Source organism: Sceloporus occidentalis, unplaced genomic scaffold (genome assembly GCF_023333645.1).
Source record: "Sceloporus occidentalis isolate IW3139 unplaced genomic scaffold, rSceOcc1.0.p SCAF_1, whole genome shotgun sequence".
NCBI classification, from domain to species: domain Eukaryota; kingdom Metazoa; phylum Chordata; class Lepidosauria; order Squamata; family Phrynosomatidae; genus Sceloporus; species Sceloporus occidentalis.
The window spans coordinates 150,831,589-150,855,858 of NW_028316981.1; the positions used below are offsets into that span (position 1 = coordinate 150,831,589).

Genomic DNA, 24,270 nt, shown 5'->3' on the forward strand with positions numbered 1-24,270 from the left:
GCACACCCAATGACAACGAATGCTGGAAACTCATACTGGGACTGATGCATGAGCATAGAGCAAAAGAGACTTGTTTGGCAACTGCTTTTGACAGCAGACACTTGGAATAAGGGGATGAAGGAAGAGCTGCTCTCATCTAGCTTTTTCCTTCATACTACTGAAAATGGAAAATGTGAATGTCAAAATGGACTGGTGTATAGCAAGGAGGGTTTGAATAGAATGGACAGCCCTCATTTCTCTTTTGAGCAAACACAAAGGGAAAAAGCAGAGACCTGGTAGCAAGAAAGGGGTGAGCTGGCATTGCTGTTATTTTTAAGGTTTTGGGTTTTACACTGAATCTTTTCCTGAAAACTGATTTCAGCACACAAAATAGCTTATTAATAAATAAAAAGGGCCAACACTACTGCACACATTGCAAGGAATCAGAAAGTTGTCCTTGTTACTAACCTCCTTTCCCCAGTACTGCATTCCAAATGATATGTAATGTACCCCAACCCCAGCAATTTTAAAAGCCTCTTTTCTGTTAAAATGAAAACACACACAATCTGATAACATACAGAAAGATCATCTGTCAATTTATTGATTTAGTCAACATTAGCCACTTGACATCATTAAAATGATCTCTTTACATAGGCTTGGGGGGTGGTCTTGGTGCAGCACCCTGAGAGGGAAAAAGAAATAATCTGTTAGAGAGAATTCACTCTGTAACAAGACACTTCCTCTTTAATAAATTTCCAGGAATATTCAATAAAAGAGTCAAGATGGCATAATCCTCATCTTCTGGATCAGCTACTTAATGAATCCTGATGTATAATACAGTACTGGATAGACCATCACATGTTCACGGATGGTGCTATACAACCAAAATTCCAGGTGTCTCCTTCAACAGAATATGTGCACCCTCCCAGCAGGTTCAATAAGGTCATAAATGGTTCAACAGTCACGCCATACAGTAGCACCTGTATATCCCACTCTTTCCAACCCTTTTAAACATTTTGTTTTCTATATAGCTGCTGTCTCTCAACAAATGGCATCTAGTATATTTCTAAGTATTTAATACAGAACAGAAAGGATCCCTACACATTAGCTATCCATAGCACACTTCATAAAAATCTAACGTTATGATGATGAAGAAATAATATAAAATGTGTGTAACCATTACTTGTCTTTCTAAAATTCTACCTCTGAAGAAGACAAATGCTAAATTTCTATGCTCAGCTTATCTGTTCACATGATTGTACTATGTAACACAAAGAATTCTAGAGCTGAGAGGACTTCACCTCTTAGGTTAAGGACACTCCAGTTAAGTGCAAGTGAGCCTACACCTTGAAGTATACTTACTGCAGGCCTGAACCTAGGTGGAGGGGTACGGTCCTTCCGGGCCTCACGGGAGCGGTTCCTCACAACCTTGCTGTGGATGGCACAGCTCACACAATAGTGAAGCTTCACATAGAGCTTGGGCAACACATATGCTGGAAAGATACACAGACATATCAGAAAGGGAAAGTTCAGTCATATTGTTGTTTGCCCAAGGTCACCCAATGGGTTTCATGGCCTTGGTCTCCAGAGTTGTAGTCCAATACTCAAGCAACTATGTCAGAATCATTTGTCTCCTAAAATAATTCTTCTACACAATTCTACATAATAGTCCTTCTTGCACCCTGTGAGTACAAGACTACCAGTATGCTTACATAATCCTCTGAGATTATTATCAATTATTGTGTTGTCTAGAAGGGAGGGGACAATAAAATGTATTTTATAACGTATGATGTATTTTATATTGTATTGTATGACTGTTGCAAGCCGCCTCAATCCTGTGGGAGAGGTGGGGTAAAATTAAATTATTATTATTATTATTATTATTATTATAGCTTTCCAAAGGAAACTGAATCGTAAGGGAAAAAATTAACTGTTCTCAGTAGCGTAAAACCAGAAACACATTAAACATCCAATATGTTTCAGTTAGCTATCGTTGATAAGTGGATCTACTGCCATAGGCAGGTTTACTCTTTTATATTTATTGTTTTATGTACTGCGCTGTGCAAATGCTATATTAATAATAATAATAATAATAATAATAATAATAATAATACTGTCTTTTCCTGTTTGTGTCTTTCAGGGTTATGGTGGCCAAAGGAAATTTCTTCATAAGATCTCAAATTACACTAACCAAAAAGATTTCTGATCAAGGTAAATGTTCATTTTTTCATTCTGTCAAATAAACTTTGCAAACAAATAATAATAATAATAATAATATTTTATTTGTATCCCGCCTCTCCCTGTATTGGATCGAGGCGAGTAACAACAAACATAAGAACAATAAAAATAAAACACAACAAACCAGAAGTAAAAGCATAGGAAAACATATAAAATCCAATTCCCTATCTCCCTCCTACCTTAAAATAGCATTAAAAACGTCAATTCCCAACTGGAGAGTGAACATTCAGAGGAGGTCAATTAGGGAATGCCTGTTGGAAGAGATCCGTTTTATTGCCTTCTTAAAGGCCTCCAAAGATGTTAGATGGCAGATCTCTTCCAGCAGGTCATTCCAGACTTCTGGAGCTGATGCATGTGGTGGTGTGGCGATGCGTGTGTGCCATTACTCCTTATGGGGCACACTGCCCCTTTTCCCAGCATGGTTTTCAGTGTATGCTGAAAGCCGCATAAGGCACACCTATGTATAAGGTGGGCGCACTGTAATACGTGGTGCTGGAAAGTACTTACAGTCAAAGACACTGGCTTCGGAGATGTCTCGGACGGCGGCTGCCTCTACGATGTTCCGGATGACAAACTTCTTAATAGCCTTATCCTTGGGGACGCAGCGGGCACAGTTGGTACAGCGGATAGGCTGGACATGCCCACGGCCCTTCTTGGCACGGCCGTTGTTCCTTCTCTTCTTCGTCTGTTTAGAAACAAAAGGATTTGTAGAGGAATGTCATCAAGCTTTGGAAAATACAGGTGTTTTGACCTTCATCTCCCATGATTCCTGCCTGTTGGCCTGGGAGCGGGACACACTTCTCCCTCAATGGAGAGTGGTGGGGTCTCCTTCCTCGGAGGTCCTTAAGCAGAGGCTGGATGGCCCTCTGTCACGGGGGGGGGGCTTGGATTGCGGGCTAGAAATGGCCCTTGAAAAGAGAAACCTCAGGCAGCCGCCATTCCCTCCCTCCCTCCCTCCCTCCTCCATGCTGCCAGGAGGCGGGAGACGGCTGTCCGCCCCCAACGGAGCCTAAAGGCCGACTGCGGCCGCAGGGCTGATTCTCTCAACGAAAATGAAGGAGGGGGGCCGATCTGTTACAAGACTCGGGAGGTATATGGAAGGGGAAATGGCGGCGACCCCTGCCTCTTTCCGCCCCAAGCCCGGTTAGAAGGCTCCACAGGAATGCCCCCTTCCTCCATGGAAGGCTTCCCTTCCCAATGGACCCCCCCCCCCCCGCGCCCCATGGTTCCTTCTGGCCCACCGCCGGCCTCCTGCGGCGCGTGCGCTACCCACCATTTCGACGCTGAGTAGGCGAAAGAGGATCCGGTTCCCCGCTGCCTTTCTTATATAGGCTCCCTCCGCGGGACGGAAGCCCTTCCGCCGCATTGCCTCCCGGAAGTGCTCGGGGGAAAAGAGTCCCGATGAAGAAAGCTCCCCTCGCGCCGCACTCTGGGCATCTCTGGGGAAAGGAAAAAGGAAATGAAGTCTAATCCTCACGCCGTTAGCTCTAGCTCGCCTGTGTTTTTTTGAGCGGGACTATATTTCTCACTCCTTGATTGCGGAAGGTTACTGTCAATAAAAAGGAGTGATTAAACCACGGAGCCCATGATGCATCAGGAGAAGGCGGGAAGGAAGGGAGTTACTGCGTCTCTAAGAAAGATGCATGCTGGGAGTTGTAGTTCCCCGGTTCTCAATTAGGAGGAAGCGTATGCGCAGTTCGCGGTGCGAGTAGCTGTGTCCTCGTGAAGAAAAGAAAGCGTCTAAGCCTTGCAATGGTTCTCAACCTTTGGTCCTCTAGATTTTTTGAGACTTCAACTCCCAGAATTCCTGACCAATGAACCTACTGACTAGGACTTCTGGGAATTGAAGTCCAAAACATCTGGAGGCCCAAAGGTTGAAAACCACTGAAAGTTCACAGAAGGAGTGTAGTTTTGTTACCCAGTTTCACCGTTTCCCTGAGTAGTTCTACAACTTCTAGTAACAATGATTTGTGGGGAATGGCTTCTTAGCCAAGCGGCATTGAGAGCTGCCACACTGCTTTAACTGTTACAGAACTATCCTTGGTGATCCTGGGATTTGTAGTTTGGTGGTGGTATTAAGCCTGGCCTGTCAGAGAGCTCTGGTGCCTCAACAAACTACAATCCCCAGGATAGAGCCACAGTAGTCAAAGTGGTGTCAGGCTGTTTTATTTCTGCAGTGTGGACACGCTCATGGCCTGTATAGAGGTCTGTTTACTTTCACTGGGTTAGGGATGAAATACCCCCGTGAATGGAAAAACCACAAATTAAATGTGTGTGTATACACACACACATACATACACATTTGTCCCTCCATATTCACTAGGGTTGGGGCACAAGACCCCCACGAATATGGAAAAACCAAAAATAACAATAACACCATGTTTTCACCTGAGAGGACACCTCTCTAGGAATCTCTAGGTCCTCCAGTGCAACTCTGTGGTCAACGTTCGACCGACAATGACCATAGAATGCACTGGAGGAGTTACAAAGGCCTAGTGGAGCATTCTCTCTGGGAATCTCTAGGTCTTTCAATAGGACTTTTAGTTAAAGTTGACCATAGAGTTGCACTGGAGGACCTTGATATTCCTAGAGAGAACATATTAATCAAAGCCATGAATAATCAAATCTTCAAATATCAAAGCCGCAAATATGGAGGGATGAGTGTATATTATTTTTACCTGAGAACACCTCTCTAGGAATCTCCAGGCCCTCTAGTGCAACTCGATGGTCAACATCTGCCAGAAGGTGATCATAGAATTGCACTAGAGGACCTACAAATTCCTACAGAAGTGTTTTCTCTAGGAACCTCTACGTTCTAACAGAGTTGTGCTGGAGGACCTAGAGATTCCTAGAGAGAATGCATTAATCAACCACAAATAAAGCTGCAAAAATTGAAGCCACAAATGTGGAGGGCCAACTGCAGTTCTAGGCTTGCCATCACCCTGTGAAACCATGCCTGGAGGCTCTGGAAAAAGCAGAGGTTGAGAAAAAAAATCATCTTAAAAATGGATAGCATCATAGAGTTGGCAGACACTACAAGGGCCACCCAGTCCAACCCCATTCTGCCATGTAGGAACTCACAATCAAAGCACCCCCTGTGACAGATGCCCATCCAGCCTCTGTTTAAAGACCTCTATGGAAGGAGACTCCATTACACTCTGAGGAAGGAGTGTGTTCCACTGTCGAACAGCCCTTACAGTCAGGAAGTTCCTCCTAATGTTGAGGGGGAATCTCTTTTCCTGTAGCTTGCATCCATTGCTCAGGGTCCCTAGTCTCTGGAACAGCAGAAAACAAGCTAGCTCCCTCCTCAATATGACATCCCTTCAAGTATTTAAACAGGGCTATCATATCACCCCTTAACCGTCTCTTCTCCAGGCTAAACATCCCCAGCTCCTTAAGTTGTTCCTCATAGGACATGGTTTCCAGACCCTTCACCTTTTCAGTTGCCCTCCTTTGGACACGCTCCAGTTTCTTAATGTCCTTTTTGAATTGTGGTGCCCAGAACTGGACACAATATTCCAGGTGGGGCCTGACCAGAGCAGAATAGAGTGGCACTATTACTCCCTCGATCTAGAATCAGACATTATACTTCCATTGATGCAGCCTAGAATCACATTGGCTTTTTTAGCTGCTGCATCACACTGTTGACTCATGTTCAAACTTGTGGTCTACTGGGTTTTTTCCAAAAGCCAAGTTAGTCCACATAATTATTTTGTACAGATCCTGAGACCAACTGCCATGACTGGGGAATAAGCCAGCCTGTACTATTTCATGGATTCTAACTTGGAAATTTCCCTGCTTTCTCAGCCTTTCCATATTGCGTTGACCACTGAGGCGACCTGTTATATCTCATGTGGATCATTGCACTTCTGGGCACAGGAAGAGAGAGTGTGGACTACTATGCATACTATGCAGGGTTGGGCAGACGTCTGGACAGATCCAACATAACTCCTTTTACTTTCTACTGTTGATTTTACCAGATCTTTCCTCTTTAATATAGCCAACAGCACCTGGTATTTTTTGGTGGTCTCCCATCCAAGTCCTCACTAGGGCTGACCTTGCTTAGCTTCCAGAATCAGGTAGGATTTGATGCCTTTAGGGTATTTTGGGCAGCCGATCCTAAGGTGCCAACAGAATAAAAACAGCCACATAAATATTAGACGTCTGTTGAGGATAACATCATATTTTGAATTAGAGGTGTACCATATTCAAGAGGCAACTTGATAAAGCCTTTCAAGTTTGTTGTCAAAATATGCTGTTTCAAATGTTGCTGAATCAATTGAACCCACTAATTGTGGAGCAGCCACAGAAATTAGTTACACTAAAACCCATCTCTCTCTCTACTTGCTACCCCTATGATTGACACCTACCACTAGGAAAAATGGTTTGAGATACCAAACATTGATAGTAAGATGACATTTTCTGTCGATCTCAGACAAGTGAGTAGCTTCTAGAAACCCTCTGAAAATCTTCTGGGAAAATCAGGCTGGCTGTTTTCAAAGAAAGGAGGATCAGCGAAAGAGAGAAAGGAGGAGGGGTGGACCTGACAACTGCTGGGATGCAGTCCCTGATATTATCCCTCAGGAAACACAGCCTTGCACAAAAATGAAGGGGAAAATGTCCCTTTCCTCTCTTAGATTGAGGTGGGTCGTAGTAAGGATGGGAAAGGTATTTTGCTTAGCTGGGAAGGGGTCCAATCAATCTTTAAATTTTGCAGGTAGGCACAGGTATTACCTGGAATTATATCTCTGAAGTAACAGACACCCAGAGCAGCTGTGCTGCCAGTATTTTTTGAGCCACATCTCTTCACAGCGGGTGGCCACATTTCTCTATCCCTTATCCTCCTTTCACACCTCTGTAAACCTGCTGCCTGCCTAAAAGATGGCCATACTCTCTCGTCAGGACTGCCTTTTTCCTGCTTTGCCCTGCCTGCCATAGGGAACCGTGGGGGTGTCTGAGGTTTTGCAATGTCCTCCATTCTTTTTGAATATTCTCCATTCTGAGCATGACTAAGAAGTATGAATTTATATGTTGATGGGGTTTTTTAGCTTTTGTTGTGCAGTGTCCTCCATTTTTCTTGAGTGTCCTCCCTCTTGAACATGACTAAGAAGCAGAAGTTATAGTTAAAGAGTGCTTTGTTTTGCAATGTCCCCCATCTTGAGCATGACTAAGAATCGGGAATGTATATTTAGAGCAGTGTTTTGACCTTTTGGCCTGCCTTGTCCTCCACTTTCCTTGAACGCCCTCCACCTTTAGGGTGCCTGGACATTTGTTTTGGAGTGCCCTCCATTCTTCTTGCCTGTCCTCCCTTTTGAGCATGGCTGAGGAGCATGGCTTTATGTTTCTGTGGGTGTCTCTAGCTTCTCTTTTCCGTCCTCCGTGTCTTTGCCTGCCCTCCCTTCTGAGCCTGGCTGAGCAGCAGGGATGGCCCTTTCCAATAGCTTTTCCTTGGCCCTGGCCTGCCTCTCTCTGGGGGCCTGGTTCCCCGGGGAGCCTCCTGGAGGAGAGGAGAGGAGAGGAGAGGAGGGAGCCTTAAGCCGGCTTAGCAGCAGCAGCAGCAGCAGCAGCCCCAGCAGAGGCCCAGGAAGGCCAGGCAGAGCAGGGAAGGAAGGGATGCCCCTTTGCTGCTGCTGCTGCTGCTGCCCAGGGCTGCATCCCTCTCCGCCTGCTGCCTGGGATTAAAAGCCCGGGGCTCCGAAGGCTCTGAGGCGGAGGGAAGGGGGCAAGCTGCCTGCAGATGGAGGGGCCGGAGGCACCGGTGAGTTTGGGGGGCATCTGTGCACAAAGGAGGCTGGCACAGGGAGGGAGAAGTGGGGGGTCCCTGTGGGTGGCAGGGAGGGTCCCAGAGGGGAGCTTGGCAGGGGAGCCTCTCTCTCTCTCTCTTACTGCAAAAGGTAGGCTGCCAGCCTTTCCAGGGCTGCCTCTTCTCCTCCTCCTTCTCCTCCTCCTTCTTTGCTCCCTTCTTTCTTCTTCTTCCCTTTGTCCTCCAGCCCCGGAACCAAGCAAAGTCCAGGCACCACGCAAAGACAGCCCCCCCCCCCCATAAAAGAATCACGATGCATCAGACGAAGCAGTAATCGGAGTTTGCCAAGCTTGCCCCAGGGAGGAAGGGGCACCTGGCTTCAGCCCCCTCCAGGGACCTGGAGAATGATCAGCTCCAAAACACACTGCAGAAATAGCCCAGTTTCAGACCGCTCTAACAGCCCTGGCTCCATTCTTCTCTATCCGATTGCACAATGGACTACAATTCCTAGGATTCCCTGGCACTCAGCCACGGCAGTGAATGCGCTCTCAAACTGGATTAGTTCTGCAGTGTGTTTTGGACCGTAGAAGCCATCACTACTACTACTACTACTTTTGCATACACACTGCGGAATTAATCAGGTTTGACACCACTTTAACTGCCCTGGCTCCATGCTATAAAATTCTAGGAATTGGCTGTCCAAGCACAACCAACTACAATTCCCAGAATTCTCTATTCTGCATTTATAGGTCCAAAATACACTGCAGAAACAATCCAGTTTGAGACCGCTTTCACTGCCCTGGCCTAGTAGGAAATTGTGGGAATTGTAGTTTGTTGTGGCACCCGAGCTCTCTGACAGATGACTACACTGGCGTTGAACCAGTCTCAAACTGGATTGTTTTCACAGTGCGTTTTGGACCAAAGTAGTGACAAACCGGATTATTTCAGCAGCATGGATGCAGCTTGGCCAGCTACTTCTTTGGAGAATAGGAGAGGATTCCCCCTCCCCTTTGGCTGTATCCACACTGCATAAATAATCCAGTTTGACACCATTTTAAGTGCTATGTCACAATGTTGTGTGGTTTGTAATTGGTTGTGGCATTAGGGGTCTCTCACAGAGAAGGCAACATGTCTCACAAAACTATAATTCCCAAACTTCCACACTACTGAGTCATAGCAATTAGAGTGGTATCAAACTGGATTGTTTGTACACTTCGGATGCAGCCTTTAAGCCCTGAAGGATTGCAAAAAAAAGGGAAGAGGATCACCTTTTTAAGAGAAGAGGAAGACCCCTAAATGGGGCTTTTCTCCCAACTGTCCCTTTCCTTCACACATAAAATACACACAACACACACCTTTCTGCAAAACCATCCCATCTTCCATCCATTCAGTGCCTACTGGCCAAGGGAGGAAGAGCCCCTCAGACCTTGCCTGCATCCACACTGGAGAAATAATGTGGTTTGACACTGTTTTCTGGGAATTGCAGTTTGTTGTGGCACCAGAACTCCATATCCTTGAGCCAGGCCAGTGAAAGCGGTGTCAAACCACATTATTTCTCCAGTGTGGATACATCCCTTGCAGACTAGAAAGGTGGAGAAAAGACCCTTCCCCCTCAGCATCTTCCTTATCAACTTGGTGGCCTATGAAGGGATGGGGGGCGACAGGGGAAGAGGCCAGCCTGGCAGGCCACCTTGGCTCTCCTGCTGCTTTGCAGAAGCCTATTTAACTCCTGAGCCGATTAAGGCCTCTGCATGCTTAGCCTGCTGCTTTTGGTGGCTCTTTTCCCCTCAGACAATAACAGCTCTGTTCTGGAAAAGGGGGGGGGGTTGTTACTGTATCTAACCAAAAAGAAAGAAGGAGAAAAGAAACCCTCAGTAGCAACTGCTGCTACAGAAGCCTTCACACCCCTGTGGCCTCCTCCTCCTCCCTAGATGTCTGGGAGTGATAAAATTGTCACTCTCAGCAGAGACATTCAGAGCATTTGGTGTCTGGTGTTCCACAGACAAGAGGCTCTGGAGCAATAGTTGAGAAGTGTTGCGCACACACACACACACACACACACACACACAGAGAGAGAGAGAGAGAGAGAGAGAGCAGGGTGACCAGATGTCCTAATCGCAAAGGAGGGGCAAAGCACTGCAAAATGTAGGGCATTACAAAATAAAAGCTAGAAACACTAAGAGAAATATATACTCATGCCTCCTAGCCATGCTCAAAATGGTGGACTTTTTGGAATTCCTCCTGGACTGGAATGTAGGGCATGTCCTGGAAAAACAGGACGTCTGGTCACCCTGACACAGAGCATGTGTGCAGTTGGAATAGACTGGGTAGGCAAAAGGCCCATCCACACATTCATTTGGTAGGCTTTTGCTTGCTGCCATGTGTTGTTCCCATAGTTTGGAATCCTGTTGGGGACTTGCGCCTTCGTAATCCATACCCAGTAATGTTACTATGCAGGAGAGCTGGCAAAATGACTGTTGAACATTACAACTGGTACACAATAGGACTAATGTTTCTTGTGTCGGAGTCCCATTGTGCCTTGGGAGAGCGGCTAGGGAGCGCCAGTGCAATGTGCACAGGACACTCTTGCCAGTGTCTTGTTTCGTTTCAAGGTTTCTTAACATCTCTGCTACACAGCTAAGTAAATATAATGATACATAATGCGGACCACAATAGAGAATTCCAGTGAATAATTTAAAAAAGAAACTAAAGCGTTTCTTATCTCCTACCCACAGTTAGCTTAATCAAACCTCTTAGTCCCTATTGTCAATGAGTCAGATTCTACAAGACCAAAATGGGTAGAAGGACGGTCCACACCCTTCATTCTTACGGACAGGTTGTTTGGAGCTTGTTGTTGTTGTTGTTGTTGTTGTTGCCAGACCTTCATTTTCAGCCAGGAAGGAACTCTGACCCCTCTTTATCCACCTAGCCCAGCATTGCCTCTGCTGCTTGGCAGGACTTCAAGCAGACATGGGTCTTTTCCATTGCCTATCTTCTGTCCCTTTCCAGTAGAGATGCCAAAAACTTGAATCTGGAACCTTCTGCATGCAAACACCTGCTTCATCCCTGAGTTGTGACTCTTCCCCAAAAGCAAGCATGCATTTCTCTTCGTCACTGAGTAATGTTAGTCAGAGCTCTCTTGTCTGGGACCAGGTCCTAGGAGCTTTAAATTGATAGGATGTGGCTCCCCGGATGTGGTGTTAGCTCTTCTTCTTTCATGCCTCTTTTTTACTTTTTAAAGAACCTACTGAATATCCTTGCATGGACATTAACTAAATTGTCATCCCAATTCTGCTCCCTTAACTGAGCTGAATTGCTTTGATTTCCTTTGAGCTGTACGGTAGGCTCTCCTTGTTCTCGTCAACAGGTTATAGGCTCTTACTGAATTAAACCCATTGTGGAATTTAATCGGAGCATTAGTTGTTCCTACACAAACAATCCACCATCTGTGCCAATCCCAAGGTATTTTGCTGTCTGCGGAGGAACAACCAATGGTGCCCCCCCTCCCTTTGCAGTTGTACTTGAGGAAGGCACAACTGTGGAGGAGGATTGGGGTACTGATGCAATAAACAAGTAAAGGTCAGCTTTACACACTGGCTCCCAATTTCTATAACACTAATCTAATGATTTGTAGTATCAGTTAAGCAAAAGTGTTGTGCAGTCAAAGTAGTCCAGTGGTTCTCAAACATTATACCCTTGTGACCCCCTTTGTGACATTTACATGCAGACGTTGCCCCTGCCTCAATGTAATATGTGAATCAAAATATTTTGTTTGTTTAGTGTCATGTATGTTCATTAATATACATCACTATATTCATAACAGCAGCATCTTGTCCCAAGAACTGAAGTAGTGATGGGACAAGAGGGGGAAGAAGAAGTGGTGACTTGGAATGGGCCTAAAGACTTGCGCTCCCCCTGGGGATCTCACCCAGAGTTTGAAAACCCAGAAGTAGTCAAAATTAGCAGTACCGTCTGATATATAAATAATTACTTATCTTATCCTACCCATTTTTAGGTCTTATGCAAAACAATTGGGAGGGCAGTAGTTAGAATGTGCAAGTGTGATATTGTTATATAACAGTGACAGTATATTTACGGTATATTGTTCTTATAATTCACATAGTGGCTTCATAAATTTGTCCTGATGTAATTGTTAGGGCACTGGTCTTGGACACTGGGAGACCAGGGTTCAAATCCCTGCTCAGCCATGGAAACCCATAGGGTGACCTTGGGCAAGTCACATGCTCTCAGCCCCAGGGGAAGGCAGTGGCAAATCTCCTTTAAAGAAACTTGCCAAGAAAATCCTATGATAGGTTTGCCTTAGGGTTGCCATAATTTGGAAGTGACTTGAAGGCACATAACAACAAAAGCAATAGCAAACTGAGCTGTAGTATTCATATCTTTGTTTGTACACCATGCATTTTAACTTTGTTTTGCCATAATTAGTACATTTATAAATGTGCAGGGTCATACTATATATATTTTGGTGTTAATGTGGTGTGGATACTGCCATGTTTAAAATATCTTACCTGTCTTTGTTAGTCTGTCAAGACAAGACATAAATATAATTTGATGACTAGTCATCCTTTCTCAAGCTAATTTACCTTCTTTTTCTTTTCAGGAACAAGCTCCAGGTATATGAAGAGGAACTCTAGCCCCGATAGTAACTGTTCAGGTGTTGAAATCCACATGCCCTGTGAGCTGCCAGAAAGGTATATCAAGTAGTAATAGAGAAAGAAGAGAAAAAAGAGAGGCTTCTGAGTGAGAAAACAGTATAGTGGCAGAAGATATCCCAATGCAAGTAGGCATAAACCTGTCTCCAGGGAGATAAAATGGCTTCATAGTCATAGCAGGAGGTGCTGGCAACCCTGGGTCTCCAAGTTCAGGGAAAGTTTGACAAGAGGGTGAGTCCCGTAGTGAAAATGGAGAAGCAAGCCCTAGAAGGCCCAACTGAGGGTTTGGAGGGAACAGGAAGAGACATTTTTTCCATCCAGTCTGGGATCATCCGAGAACTACCTTGCTGGACAGTACCGAGACAGGAAGGCATACCCCACCGCCTGGAATCCCAGTGGCAGGATTTCTTGAAGACCATGCAGTCCTCTCCGGTGAGATGGGGAAGCCCACAGTTGCCTGAACTGGCATCTTGGGATGACCTGGTCACTTTTGAGAGAGTGTTTGGGATTTGCCAGTGGCCTAGCAGAGACGCAGTGACTCGACTGACGCCTGCCTTCAATCCTGAAGCCAAGCAAGCCGCTATCCGCCTGAACTCCAGAGACAACGTTGATTACGGGAAGGTGAAGGCTGCCTTCCTGCAAGGAAATTCCATTGGCACAGAGATACATCGCCAGCGCTTCAGGCAGTTTTGCTACCAGGAAGCTGAGGGCCCTCGTGAGGTCTGCAGCTGCCTGCGGGAACTCTGCCATTGCTGGCTGGAGCCAGAGAGTCGTACGAAAGAGCAGATCATAGAGCTGCTGATTCTAGAGCAATTCCTGACCATTCTGCCACAGGAAATCCAAAGTCAGGTCAGGGAACGCAGCCCAGAGACCTGTGCCCAAGCTGTGGCCCTGGCTGAAGGCTTCCTCCTGAGACAGCAGGAAGGCGAGCAGCGGGAAGAAGAGGTAAATAATTCTTAGGGGCAGCAGAGCAAAAGACTTTGGACTTTTGTGTCATTTGTCTGATTATCTGTCTCATTTAGGGTTGCTAGACTGAAAGCTGGAGAGGGCTCCGGTACCTTTAATGGTTGTGTAGAACTGGGAATCTTGGCAGGGGTTCCTTGTCAAGCAACCAGGTAACAAACAACACCTGTTGAAATTCCCTCTTCTACACAACCATTAAAGGGTACAGGAGCTACATCCACTTTTCAATGCAGCAAATCTAGCACTGTCTCTATGCATGAAATAGAATGGCATTGTTGGGTGTCATATATGCTTTCACTGTCCTCCTTTTCCAGGACATGCCCTACATTCCAACCTTCTGTCCTTATGCCCTACATTTTTATTGAATGCCCTACATTTTGCGCTGCCTTGTCCTCCCTTGCAGTTATGACATCTGGTCACCCGGCCCTTTCAACATATTTTTGAAGGGTGTGGGAAGGAGCCTACTACAGTTGAACAACAGTTGGCCCTCCATATCCACATATTTTTTTTATCCATGGATTCAAGCATCCATGGCTTGATAAAATATTTTTAAAATATACAAACTTCCCAAAGGAAACCTTGATTTTGCCTTTTTATATAAGAGACACTATTTCACTATGCCATTATATTTAATGGGACTTGAGCATTCACAGATTTTGGTATCCCCGAGGGGGCAGTCAGTCCTAGAATTAAACTCCAGCAGATACCAAGGGCCCACTGTACTTCAGTTTCCCACTGGGAAGAAAGAGGGGGAAATGATCTTTACTAACAATTATAACAATCATTTTTTAAAAACACCAAACCCTTTTCTCTCCCATGGCTGGTTTTCCTACTTTGTAGCCTTAGCTTTTCAAGACAGCCATGTCAAGGGGGTGACTGTGAAAACAACTGCAACAGATGATCAGATAAGAAACAGAAAAAAGGGCATGGCAAACAAATGTATTTCTTATTAACTAACTATGTTAGTACTCATTTTGAGCCTTTGACTAGCCACTACTGGCAGTTCCAATGAAGAGATTATATTCAGTTTCTCTCATCTTGGGTGGAAACTGGTCGTGTCTCATCAGGAACACTGCACCCTCAAAAAGGTCCTCGGCTAAGGGAACATCTTTGGGTGGGGTGCACTGTGCTTGGTGGCACATGAAGTCCAGGGCTCCTTTGAAATGAATTGTTTCTGGTAGTCAAATCAATATTCATAGGGTCAATGACAAGATCCACCAAAGTAACTTCTTAGTATTTCCTTTTCATTCAAAACTCATATATGTTTTTGATATTTTTAAAAAAATCAGTTGATGGGAACTATGAACAGAAGGTTGCAGCTGTGTGTTTCCCATAGATAATAGCTGGTGGCTGTTGGACAACTACAACAAAAATGCTGGACTAGATGAGACTTTGGTCTGTCCTTGAATTCTAATGACATTTTAGAGCTGAAGATGTCACTGATATAAGGAATATAGTTTATAGCTGTAACATATACAAAAAATATCCATGCAGTATGCGTTTGCAAAGGTGGAACTGTGCTTTCTGAAATGGGTAAGCAATTATACCAGACACAAAAATTATATTTCAATTTTATACTCTCACTCAGTACTTGCTGAATACCTCATTGGAAATGTGGAGATGCTCAGCATGAAGAATAGGAGGTGGTGGCTTCACATGTTTCTACCAGTCTTGTTGCACTCCTTGTCTTTTAGAAGGAGTCTTAAGAGTGACTATGAACATTCAAGACTAGCTAAAGAACACAATTCACTTGCATTTCATCTTTCTATACTTGTTTAGAATGTCTGAAACTGAGACTTTACATTGCAGCCCCACAGAATGAATGAGAAAAGATAGATGGACGGAGAGAGAGAGAGAAAGATTCATTCATTCTCTGGGTCCATATCCTCGGGATTAGGGGACAGATAGATAAACTCGGTTCTGGATGCTCAAATCTTTGTATCTCCTCTTGCACTACTTAGAACTTCCAAACTTGCTATTCTCAGTCAAGCCATAATATCCATCTGATCCAGTTACTGTTCGGTGGGAGATTCAGGACAAACAAAAGGACATACTTCTTCACACAGTGCATAGCTCAATAATGTAATCCGTTGACACAAAACATAGGACCTTATCACACTAGACGAATCCCACTCAGAAGTGGGGTTTTAAAAGTAGGGGGGGAACGCAAATGTGGGAGTTTTTCAGATGCGTTTGCACCGAACAGCAATAACACGAAAATAAAGTGAATGGCAAATTGACAAAATGACACCTTTTTATTTTTGGGAAGTTCCCGAAAGTAAAAAGGTGCATTTTTGTCCATTTTCTGTTTGCTTTATTTTCGCGTTATTGCTGTTTAGAAGAAACGTCATCTGATTTTTTCTAGTTTTAAATCCCGTTTCTGAGTGGGATTTGTCTAGTGTGATAAGGTCAATAGTGATGTTTGGCAACTTCAGTTACTTTAGAAGGTGATTAGACACATCCTTATAGGACAAGGCTATCAATGGCTAGAAATCAGGATGGATAAGTATTCTCACCAGTACCAGATACAGCATGCCTATCAATATCAGTTTCTGGGAACTATGAGCTGGAGGTTGCTATTATGTTCCTGTTCTGGTTATGGGTTTCCCATAATTAGCTGGTTGACCATTGAACAAAAAAGTGTTGGACTAGTTGGGACTTTAGTCTGATCCAACACATCTCTCCTTGTGTTCTAATGGCATGTTAAGGATCAAGAAGCCCTTGATATAAGGAAAATGCACCCTTTGCCTAAGACTGTTTGTTTACTAGACTTCCATTGTTATTCCAGGGGACTGAGCTGTTCCAAGAAGTGGCTGTGGATTTTTCAGAAGCACAAAGAGTTCCATTAGATGCCAGGCCGAGGCAGCTTGGCAATGAGCCGAGAAGGCAGGATAATTCATTGGGTAAGGACATATTTGGTTTACTTCCCATATTAGTTCTAATGAACATGATTCTTTTATTAACCATATAGCATCCTTCTGGACCAATTCCATGTTTTTTGTGTTGCTGTGGTCTCCACTTAGTACTAGTTCAGCTTTTGCCTCACTACATGGTTCTATGAAGTGAAGACAGACTCCTGCTGTTCACTGCAAGAATTATCCTTTGAGGTTCCCCCAGAATTATATTGTTGTTGTGTGCCTTCAAGTCATTTCTGACTAATGGTGACCCCTAAGGTGAACTTATCATGGAGTTTTCTGGGGCTGAGAATGTGTGACTCACTCAAGGTCACTCAGTGGTTTTCCATGGCCAAGCAGGGGATTGAATTGTGAACGCTAGTGCTAGTCCTATGCTCAAACCACTGCACTGTGTTGGCTCTCCCCAGAATTATGCAAACATATTTTACAATAGTTGCATAAACTCAAGGTATAAGCAGCCCAACGTAATTCTCTGTGTGTACAGATGATACTGAAAATTTCTTGGAAACTTCCACTTACAACATGGCAGCTCAGTTCTAGTTTGTTAAATGAGAGGCTTCACATAAGATCATTAATCACTGAGTCTAACTGGTTTCCAAGCTAACTTCAGCAAATGGTTAAACTCGTCTGCTTTAATCAACCTTTTGAGAACAGAACTGGATTTTGCTCTTGTCCTCCTTTCTTTTGCCAAAAGCGAGAAGTTCTTTTAGAATCAAGAGCAATGACAACACCTGTGGGAAAGGTTTACAGCTTTATTGCCAACTTGCACAGAAAACCTGCACAGGCTTCAGTTGGTATAAACATCTGCACCTGGGGAGATGTCCAAGGACAGCTGATAAGAGTTGGGCATATGACCTCCAAAGACAAGTATGATGGATGACCTGCCATAAGGTAATAGACACACAGATGCACTAATTAGGACAGAAGTGCAGAATTACATGTAGACCAAGGGGATTTGCATGTATAAATAAGGCTCTGTGGGCTGTGCTGAGTGAGTGTCAACACGGACTATGGTGGAACTGTGTATTTGTGGGCCAGTGAGGGGATCTTTCTGCTGCTGTACCAGGGCTCCCAGCAGCTGAATAGAGAACACGAGACTGTCCAACTGCTTTCTTTGTATCCTTGCCATATATCTTTTTCTGTGCAAGTTGGCAATAAAGCTTTAAACCTTTTCCACAGATTTGATCATTGCTCTTGATCCTTTAGCAAAACATCCTGCAATCTAAACGTCAAATATGTATGCTGATTTATTTATTTTTTAAATATATTGTTATTTTATAATGATTGCTGCATGGATTTTTTGTTATTGTACGACTCTTTAAGGGCCTTGGGCCCAGAAGCAACTCTAAATCAAATAATAAAACAATGAATGAGAATCATGCAAAGCATTTTTGTGTGTAAACTCACATAGTTCTTCAACTGAATGAAGATGCTTCTTTGCGGATATGTGTTAGTCTTACTACAGAATTCTAGATCCATAGCCATGTGTATGGCTATCTCTACTCTGATTGTTGTGTGGAAGTGTATATGTTTTGTGTAATGTATGGGTGGGGATTTTGTAGCACTCCAGATGTTATTGGGACTAAAACTCCCAGCATTCCTCTTTATTGTCTATAGTGCTTAGGGCTGACGGGAGTTGCAGTCCAGCATCTGGAGGACTGTACAGTTACAGTACAATCCTTGTTGTAGTGATGTCTTGAACTAGAGTAGTCTCTCCTAACTTGGCACTCTCCAGAAGCTTTGAACTGTTACTCCCTGTGGCTGGGGAACTGGGAGTTCCAGTCCAGCACATCTGAAGATTGCCAGGTAGGGTCAGGCCGGGCGATAAGAGATAGAGAAGCTTTTGCTCCTATCCTATCCTCATAGTGGTCCCTGGGATAATGTTGTGATTTGTTTTTTTACCCTGAAGATCCCATTATTGCAAGCAGGACTGAGGAACAGCATGAATCCAAGGAGTCCCAGGAGGAGGAGGAGGTCCTTCCATCATCTGAGGGATTCCAAAAGAAAGAAAAATCCCATCTCTGCATTGAATGTGGCAAAAGCTTCACACGTCCCTCAGACCTGGCTAAACATCTGAATGTTCACACGGGAGAAAAACCATACCTATGTGTTGAGTGTGGCAAAAGCTTTAGCCAGCTGTCTCATCTTACGAGACACCAGAAAATCCACTCAGGGGAGAAACCCCACATCTGCTCTGAGTGTGGAGACACGTTCAGCCAGCGGGCATACCTGGTCAGTCATCAAAGAAGCCATTCAGGGGAACAGCCATACTGCTGCTCATACTGCCAGAAATGCTTCAGCCATCAGTCAGCCCTTAAGATCCATGAGCGTAATCACATGGGCCAGAAACCCTATGCCTGTGCTGACTGTGGGAAACGCTTTGTTTCCTCTTCTTCTCTCACAACCCACCGGAGGATCCACACAGGGGAAAAGCCTCATGCATGTGGGGTGTGTGGGAAAAGATTCATCCAGCATTCGAACTTAGTCTCTCACCAGCGAACCCACTCAGGGGAGAAGCCATTCTCCTGCAAAGTATGTGGCAGGAGGTTTGCTTATCCTTCTGATCTTACTAGACACCAAAAAATCCACACGGGAGAGAAGCCTTACCCCTGTGACGAATGTGAGAGGAGATTCACCAGGCTCTCTGATCTTATTACACACCAGCGCATTCACACGGGAGAAAAACCCTATCGCTGCCTTGAGTGTGGGAGAAGGTTCAGGCAGAGAGGAGTGCTGGTGAAGCACCAGAAGTGCCACTTGAAAGAGACTCCAAAAGAGAGTGAGTCAGTGCAACCCATAGAGCTGCAAGCCAACCAGGAATTCAGCATTCGTGAGAAGAAGCAGGAAAAAGGGGAGCGGGAGAATCTGGCAGATTCTACATCCAGTCCCTGATTCCCATCACCCCTATGCTGCTGCACAGAGGGTGCAACAATCTTGAGGGCAACACTGGAATGTTTTCATTGTGCTCCCTTCTCGCCTACGTCTGGTGCTGACTTGGACTGGTCATGACAGCAGCTGATCACCGCTGTCCTCTGCTTGACTATGGTTACAAATGTTGTGGGAAGGAGAGGGCATTTTGTGGATGGAGTTATAAGTTCAGCAGGGAAAGGACACTCTGAAAAATCTTGTATTTTCATCCTTCACACTGCTGAATTTCCTGTGATCATTCTGACCTTTGGAAGAAGCTGAAATGATGGAATCTGTTAGGGATGCAGCATTGAGGGAGAGGGGATGCCCCCTTCCAAGTAATGAGTCTGTTTTTTGTTGGCCAGATGAAATAGGAACAAGAACGTCCTGCTTAAAAAATAGCTGCCTGTCACCTTGAGAAAAAGAGCAAAGTGCTGAATGCATCCATTTACTATATGTGTATTCAAGGAATGGCTGGGACAGTTACTTCTTTAGCGCCATGCACTGTTAGCTGGACAGGGAGTGAATGCTGTTCTTTTCTGCCAGGGGACAGTCAGCCAGGGACTAAGGAATGTAGGCAACCACCCATAGACTAATGGGGCTAGGTCCATACATAGGACCTAATGCAGAGATAATGGTATGAGCTGGTAATCTTCCATGCCTCATGCCTCACTAAGTACCAATGGTGACTCCATCTCCATCTCCTTTTTTTGTGTGTGTGTGTCAAACCCAGTGGCCTATCAGTATATACAGGATGATGGCTAGTCAGCTGCCATCACCATCTTTTAATACCTGGCCTAGCTTCTCACCACACTTCCCACATCCACAACAATCTGAAATAGGGCTGCTTAATGATGTAGAGATTTGCCTTATACTTACACTTAGTTGGATCATTGGTACCTTGCAGTGATACTAGCTGTGGCTCTCCAGAATCTCCGGGTCTTTGCAGCCTTACTGTGTGATACGAGAACTTGCAGGGATCAGATCTGAGACTTTATGCATGCTACAACTTAGTTGTGGTCTCTCAACGTTGCTGGCTAGAGTTCCGACCAGAAACTAGTTTCATTAATGGTGGTAAGCAGGTAGGCAGTCCTAATTCAAAATGAGCATTGTCCTCTGATGTTCAGCTACCTAAAGGAATGGCCAATCTGATTTAACTGGTGGGGGGAAAAAATCCTCCACAGCTTTGTATTAATGAAGAATGAATAGTACATTGGAAGTGGAAAACAGAAGCAAGAAAAGCAGGAAGTAAACTTGGCTTGCACATAGTGGGATCCTGCAGCAAATCTAGCAGTGCATGGCTTCTATTCATTACTGTTTGTTTCTGTCAGGGCTCCTGCAGCTTTAAAAAAGGAAATTCAGCTATGGAAAAAGATTGAGCTGCTGAATTGCCTCTGTTAAAGACCATAGAGCCACGCCAGGAAATAAAGTTGGCAATCCAGTTTACAAAGTGGCTGATCTCTTCCCACTTTTGAGCAAGTCTCACCATTTCAACTGAAAGTTTTTGATGCAAAATGTGGACTGTTGTTAAAATTAGGTTAGGGTGGGGTGGCAAATAGTTGCTTTTGAGGGTGGGGTAAGAATTAGGTTAGAGTGATACTTATTCCAGAACAGAAAAATATTCTATAGAATGAGTTAATCCAAAACAGTAGTATGGAATTTACAAAAAGATGTAATAATGCTAGGCAGGGCTCTGGTTACTTTATGATTTTACAAAAGCCAAAATGTCAAGAAGCTCTTTTTTAAATTTAAAAGTTTGATTAAAGAAGTTTTATTTAAAGCATTCCTAGTCATGACAATAATCTTGTAAAATATGTGAGTAATCCCTGTATGAGCTACAGAAGCAAGGGTGCGTTTATCTTAAGAGTGGAGAGGTGCTGAACCAAATGGCCAGTCACCATTTCATAAGAGGTTTTGTTCTGATATAGGTAATATCTTGCCTCTTTCCATGATGAACACCAGTGAAATGACTGATACGTCAATTCAATTGTATCATGAATTTGGGACATGGCCTATGCAGTTACATACAGTCCTACTTTTAGAGAACTTCAGATGAAGGGAATGGCATACAGTAGGCCCTCCAAGACCCCTGTGAAAGAGAAAAACCACAAATAAAAACACACTTTTTTTAAACCTGAGAGAACACCTCTCTAGGAATCTCTAGATCAGTGGTTCCCAACCTGTGGGTCGGGACCCTTTTGGGGGTCGAATAACCCTTTAATGGGGGTCGCCTAAGACCATTGGAAAACACCTATTTAATTACAGTTATGAAGTAGCAACAAAAATAATTTCATGGGTTTGGGTCACCACAACATGAGGAACTGTATTAAAGGGTCACAGCATTAAGAAGGTTGGGAACCACTGCTCAAGATCCTCCAGCATGACTTTGTGGTCAACTTCCAGTGGAACCTGACTACAGAGTTGCTCTGGAGGACCTAGAGATTCCTAGAGAAAATATTTTAATCAAATCTGGGAAAATTCAAATCCACAAAAGTCAACATTGCAAATGTGGAGGGCTGACTATCAACCTCAGTTTAACATGCAGAATTGTGCTCATATTTTGTAAACAATGCAAATTTGTAAGTATGTGAGGCAACTATCAACAGGTCTCGCCTGACACATTTCAGCATCTCCTCTGACATCTTTGCAATTACTGATCTAAATACTAAAGAGAGAGGCTTTAAAGTTGTTCTAAGTTGCAGTAACATAAATAACTAGACCTAAATCCTGACTATAGTCCTGACTAGTTCAATGAATCAATGGGATATGTTGACTCATCATTCAACCATCGACTGAATGTGTCTACTCTAGTTGGGACTAACCAACAGGATGTCAGCCTTCATTTTTTTTCTTATTAAATAACCACTTCCATCTGCCCAGCATGTTTTTACAGCTTCTTTGTTGAGTATTAGCCAGTGATGTGCCAACTTACAACATACTGGCTGGAATTCTGTTGGTCACGTGTGTAACCCATTATTATGTGTTCCTATATTCTTTTTAAATCTGCTGTGTAAGGAGCTGCTCTCTTTATGCAGTGACTCCCCACTCCAGCCCACAAGCCAGTTGCAAAGAGCAGGTGTACTATCCCAGCCATTTAATGGTCATAAGAGAAAGGGGTTGGCTATTTAGCCATTTGACAAAGACACCTAGGTGGGAGAAAAGAGTAGCCATCTCCCTCCTGGGTCTCCCATGTGTGAGTGGGACAGCAGACTACTGTGTTCAAGATGGAGAGGATGAAAAGACCCTATGTGTGTTCTCGTGTCAAAGTGAGGCTGAAAAGTGAAAGGTATGCCAGATAATGAGCAGGAGTGGGAGAGAAACTAGTGATATACCAAAAGTATGGAATGTGCTACCACTGCTGTGTACAGTTGGCCTTAATTTCTGTGGGGGATCCATTCCGGACACACACACACACACACCCCCCCCAAATTTGTGGATGCTCAAGTTCCCTTGTTAAGTCCTGTTGTACCTAATGGTGGCATGGCTGCATGCACGCATTGCCACTGGGGACAATGGGAGCTGTCCCTAATGGCGGTGTGGCCACATGCACGTGCCACCATTGGGAACAATGTGGGCTTGCTGTCTACGGATACTCAAATCTGCAGCTATCGAGGGTAACTGTATAATGAAGGTCTACAAATTTGGTATATAGAGGATAACTGAGCATGCTGAGAATCTCAGCTTTTATTTTAAAAGGTGTGTTTCAAGACTATATGGATGTGGGGATAAGCTCAGAAAATGTGCAATCTCAAAAACTTGGTGTGGTACAGTATTCTAGAACAGATCATTAAGGGGAAACCTGTAGCCACTCTGGTGGTTTGTAATGACAGTTCCCCATCAGCTCTATCCAACATATCCAATGGTGATAGTATTTTACAGTAACTTCCATCATCTATCTGGAAGACCATATGGTCCCCAACCTTGGAATCAGTCTTCAGTCATACCTGAAATTGTGGGATCCTTAAAAATCCACATCTCTTTGGGCAATATCCTCTTGTTGACAGGATAATTTTGAGGTTACTGCCCCAGTTAGCTGGAGCCTCACCGCCTTATGTTGTTAAAAACAAGTGTTCTGTCACTTCCCATTTATCCTGCTGAAATCTGAAAATAGCTGACTGACATTTTTCAAAATAAAACATGATTTAAGAAAGCAGAAGCCCAATGCAGGTTCTTGATCCAGTAAAAAAGCATGATTTAGGGTAGGCAGTACAACATTAAAATGGGGAACATTATATTTATTGAAAACACCTATAGAAGCGACACAATGGAGGGCAGTAATAAGTTGCAACCAAATCTCATTGTTAATACTACAGTTTGAATGACATCCTTTCCACCATTAAAATCTAGTTTGTATTCAAGAATTTTGTACATCTCGACTTGGCCCAGTTAAATTACAGGTTCACAAGAGGGTGGACAACCATGGAAATATGAACCAGCTATAAGATAATCACTGGAAGGTTGTTCAAACAATTTAATAACTACTTTTTAAAAAAAATTATGTGCAAGTTAGGCACTGAACCTAAATCAAATTCCTCTGAAATTCAGAAAGTGTTGAAGGAATGATGATTTGAACTTATTGATACTCTGTGTGTGTTTGTGGCTAATTTCCTTTTGCAACTTTTCCAAGCAACAACAGCTTTTCTATTTTTACTTGCTTTTTTCCCTTTAGAAATGGCTATGTGAAACAACTGGACTGTGTGCATTTACTGCCCTGCACCTCACCTAAACACACATTAGGCAGCACTGTCAGAGAAGATTAGGATAGGAAGCTTCAGTGTCTAAGATGAGGATGAATAAGAACGCTACCTCCCTTACAACCGGCAACAGCATTTCCCACTAGGTTAAACTGATG

The 24,270-nt window shown here is 44.0% G+C and overlaps 2 protein-coding genes across 2 annotated transcripts; one reads left to right on the forward strand and one right to left on the reverse strand.

Annotated features, from left to right (window-relative positions):
* Positions 1–549: 549 nt before the first annotated feature.
* Positions 550–8,192, reverse strand: RPS26 (ribosomal protein S26). Its single transcript, XM_089477202.1, has 5 exons — positions 8,104–8,192; positions 3,491–3,656; positions 2,725–2,902; positions 1,342–1,472; positions 550–661 (listed from the first exon to the last, which is right to left on the reverse strand). Exons 2-5 carry the CDS (start codon positions 3,581–3,583, stop codon positions 626–628), a joined length of 438 nt encoding a protein of 145 aa, XP_089333328.1. The 5' UTR covers positions 3,584–3,656; positions 8,104–8,192; the 3' UTR covers positions 550–625.
* Positions 7,814–22,813, forward strand: LOC149322413 (uncharacterized). Its single transcript, XM_089477115.1, has 4 exons — positions 7,814–7,975; positions 12,582–13,578; positions 16,385–16,499; positions 18,421–22,813. The coding sequence occupies exons 2-4, from the start codon at positions 12,883–12,885 to the stop codon at positions 19,401–19,403; spliced, it is 1,794 nt and encodes a 597-aa protein (XP_089333241.1). The 5' UTR covers positions 7,814–7,975; positions 12,582–12,882; the 3' UTR covers positions 19,404–22,813.
* Positions 22,814–24,270: the final 1,457 nt, after the last annotated feature.

Bases quoted from the DNA above. Each gene is read 5' to 3' on its own strand.
- RPS26 (XM_089477202.1), bottom strand. From the start codon at position 3,583: ATGCGGCGGAAGGGCTTCCGTCCCGCGGAGGGAGCCTATATAAGAAAG. The intron at 2,903-3,490 runs GTGGGTAGCGCA...GTTTCTAAACAG, and splicing joins GCCTACTCAGCGTCGAAATG to ACGAAGAAGAGAAGGAACAA. The intron at 662-1,341 runs GTAAGTATACTT...TTTCCCTCTCAG, and splicing joins CACCTAGGTTCAGGCCTGCA to GGTGCTGCACCAAGACCACC.
- LOC149322413 (XM_089477115.1), top strand. From the start codon at position 12,883: ATGGAGAAGCAAGCCCTAGAAGGCCCAACTGAGGGTTTGGAGGGAACA. The intron at 13,579-16,384 runs GTAAATAATTCT...TTGTTATTCCAG, and splicing joins GCGAGCAGCGGGAAGAAGAG to GGGACTGAGCTGTTCCAAGA. The intron at 16,500-18,420 runs GTAAGGACATAT...TTTACCCTGAAG, and splicing joins AAGGCAGGATAATTCATTGG to ATCCCATTATTGCAAGCAGG.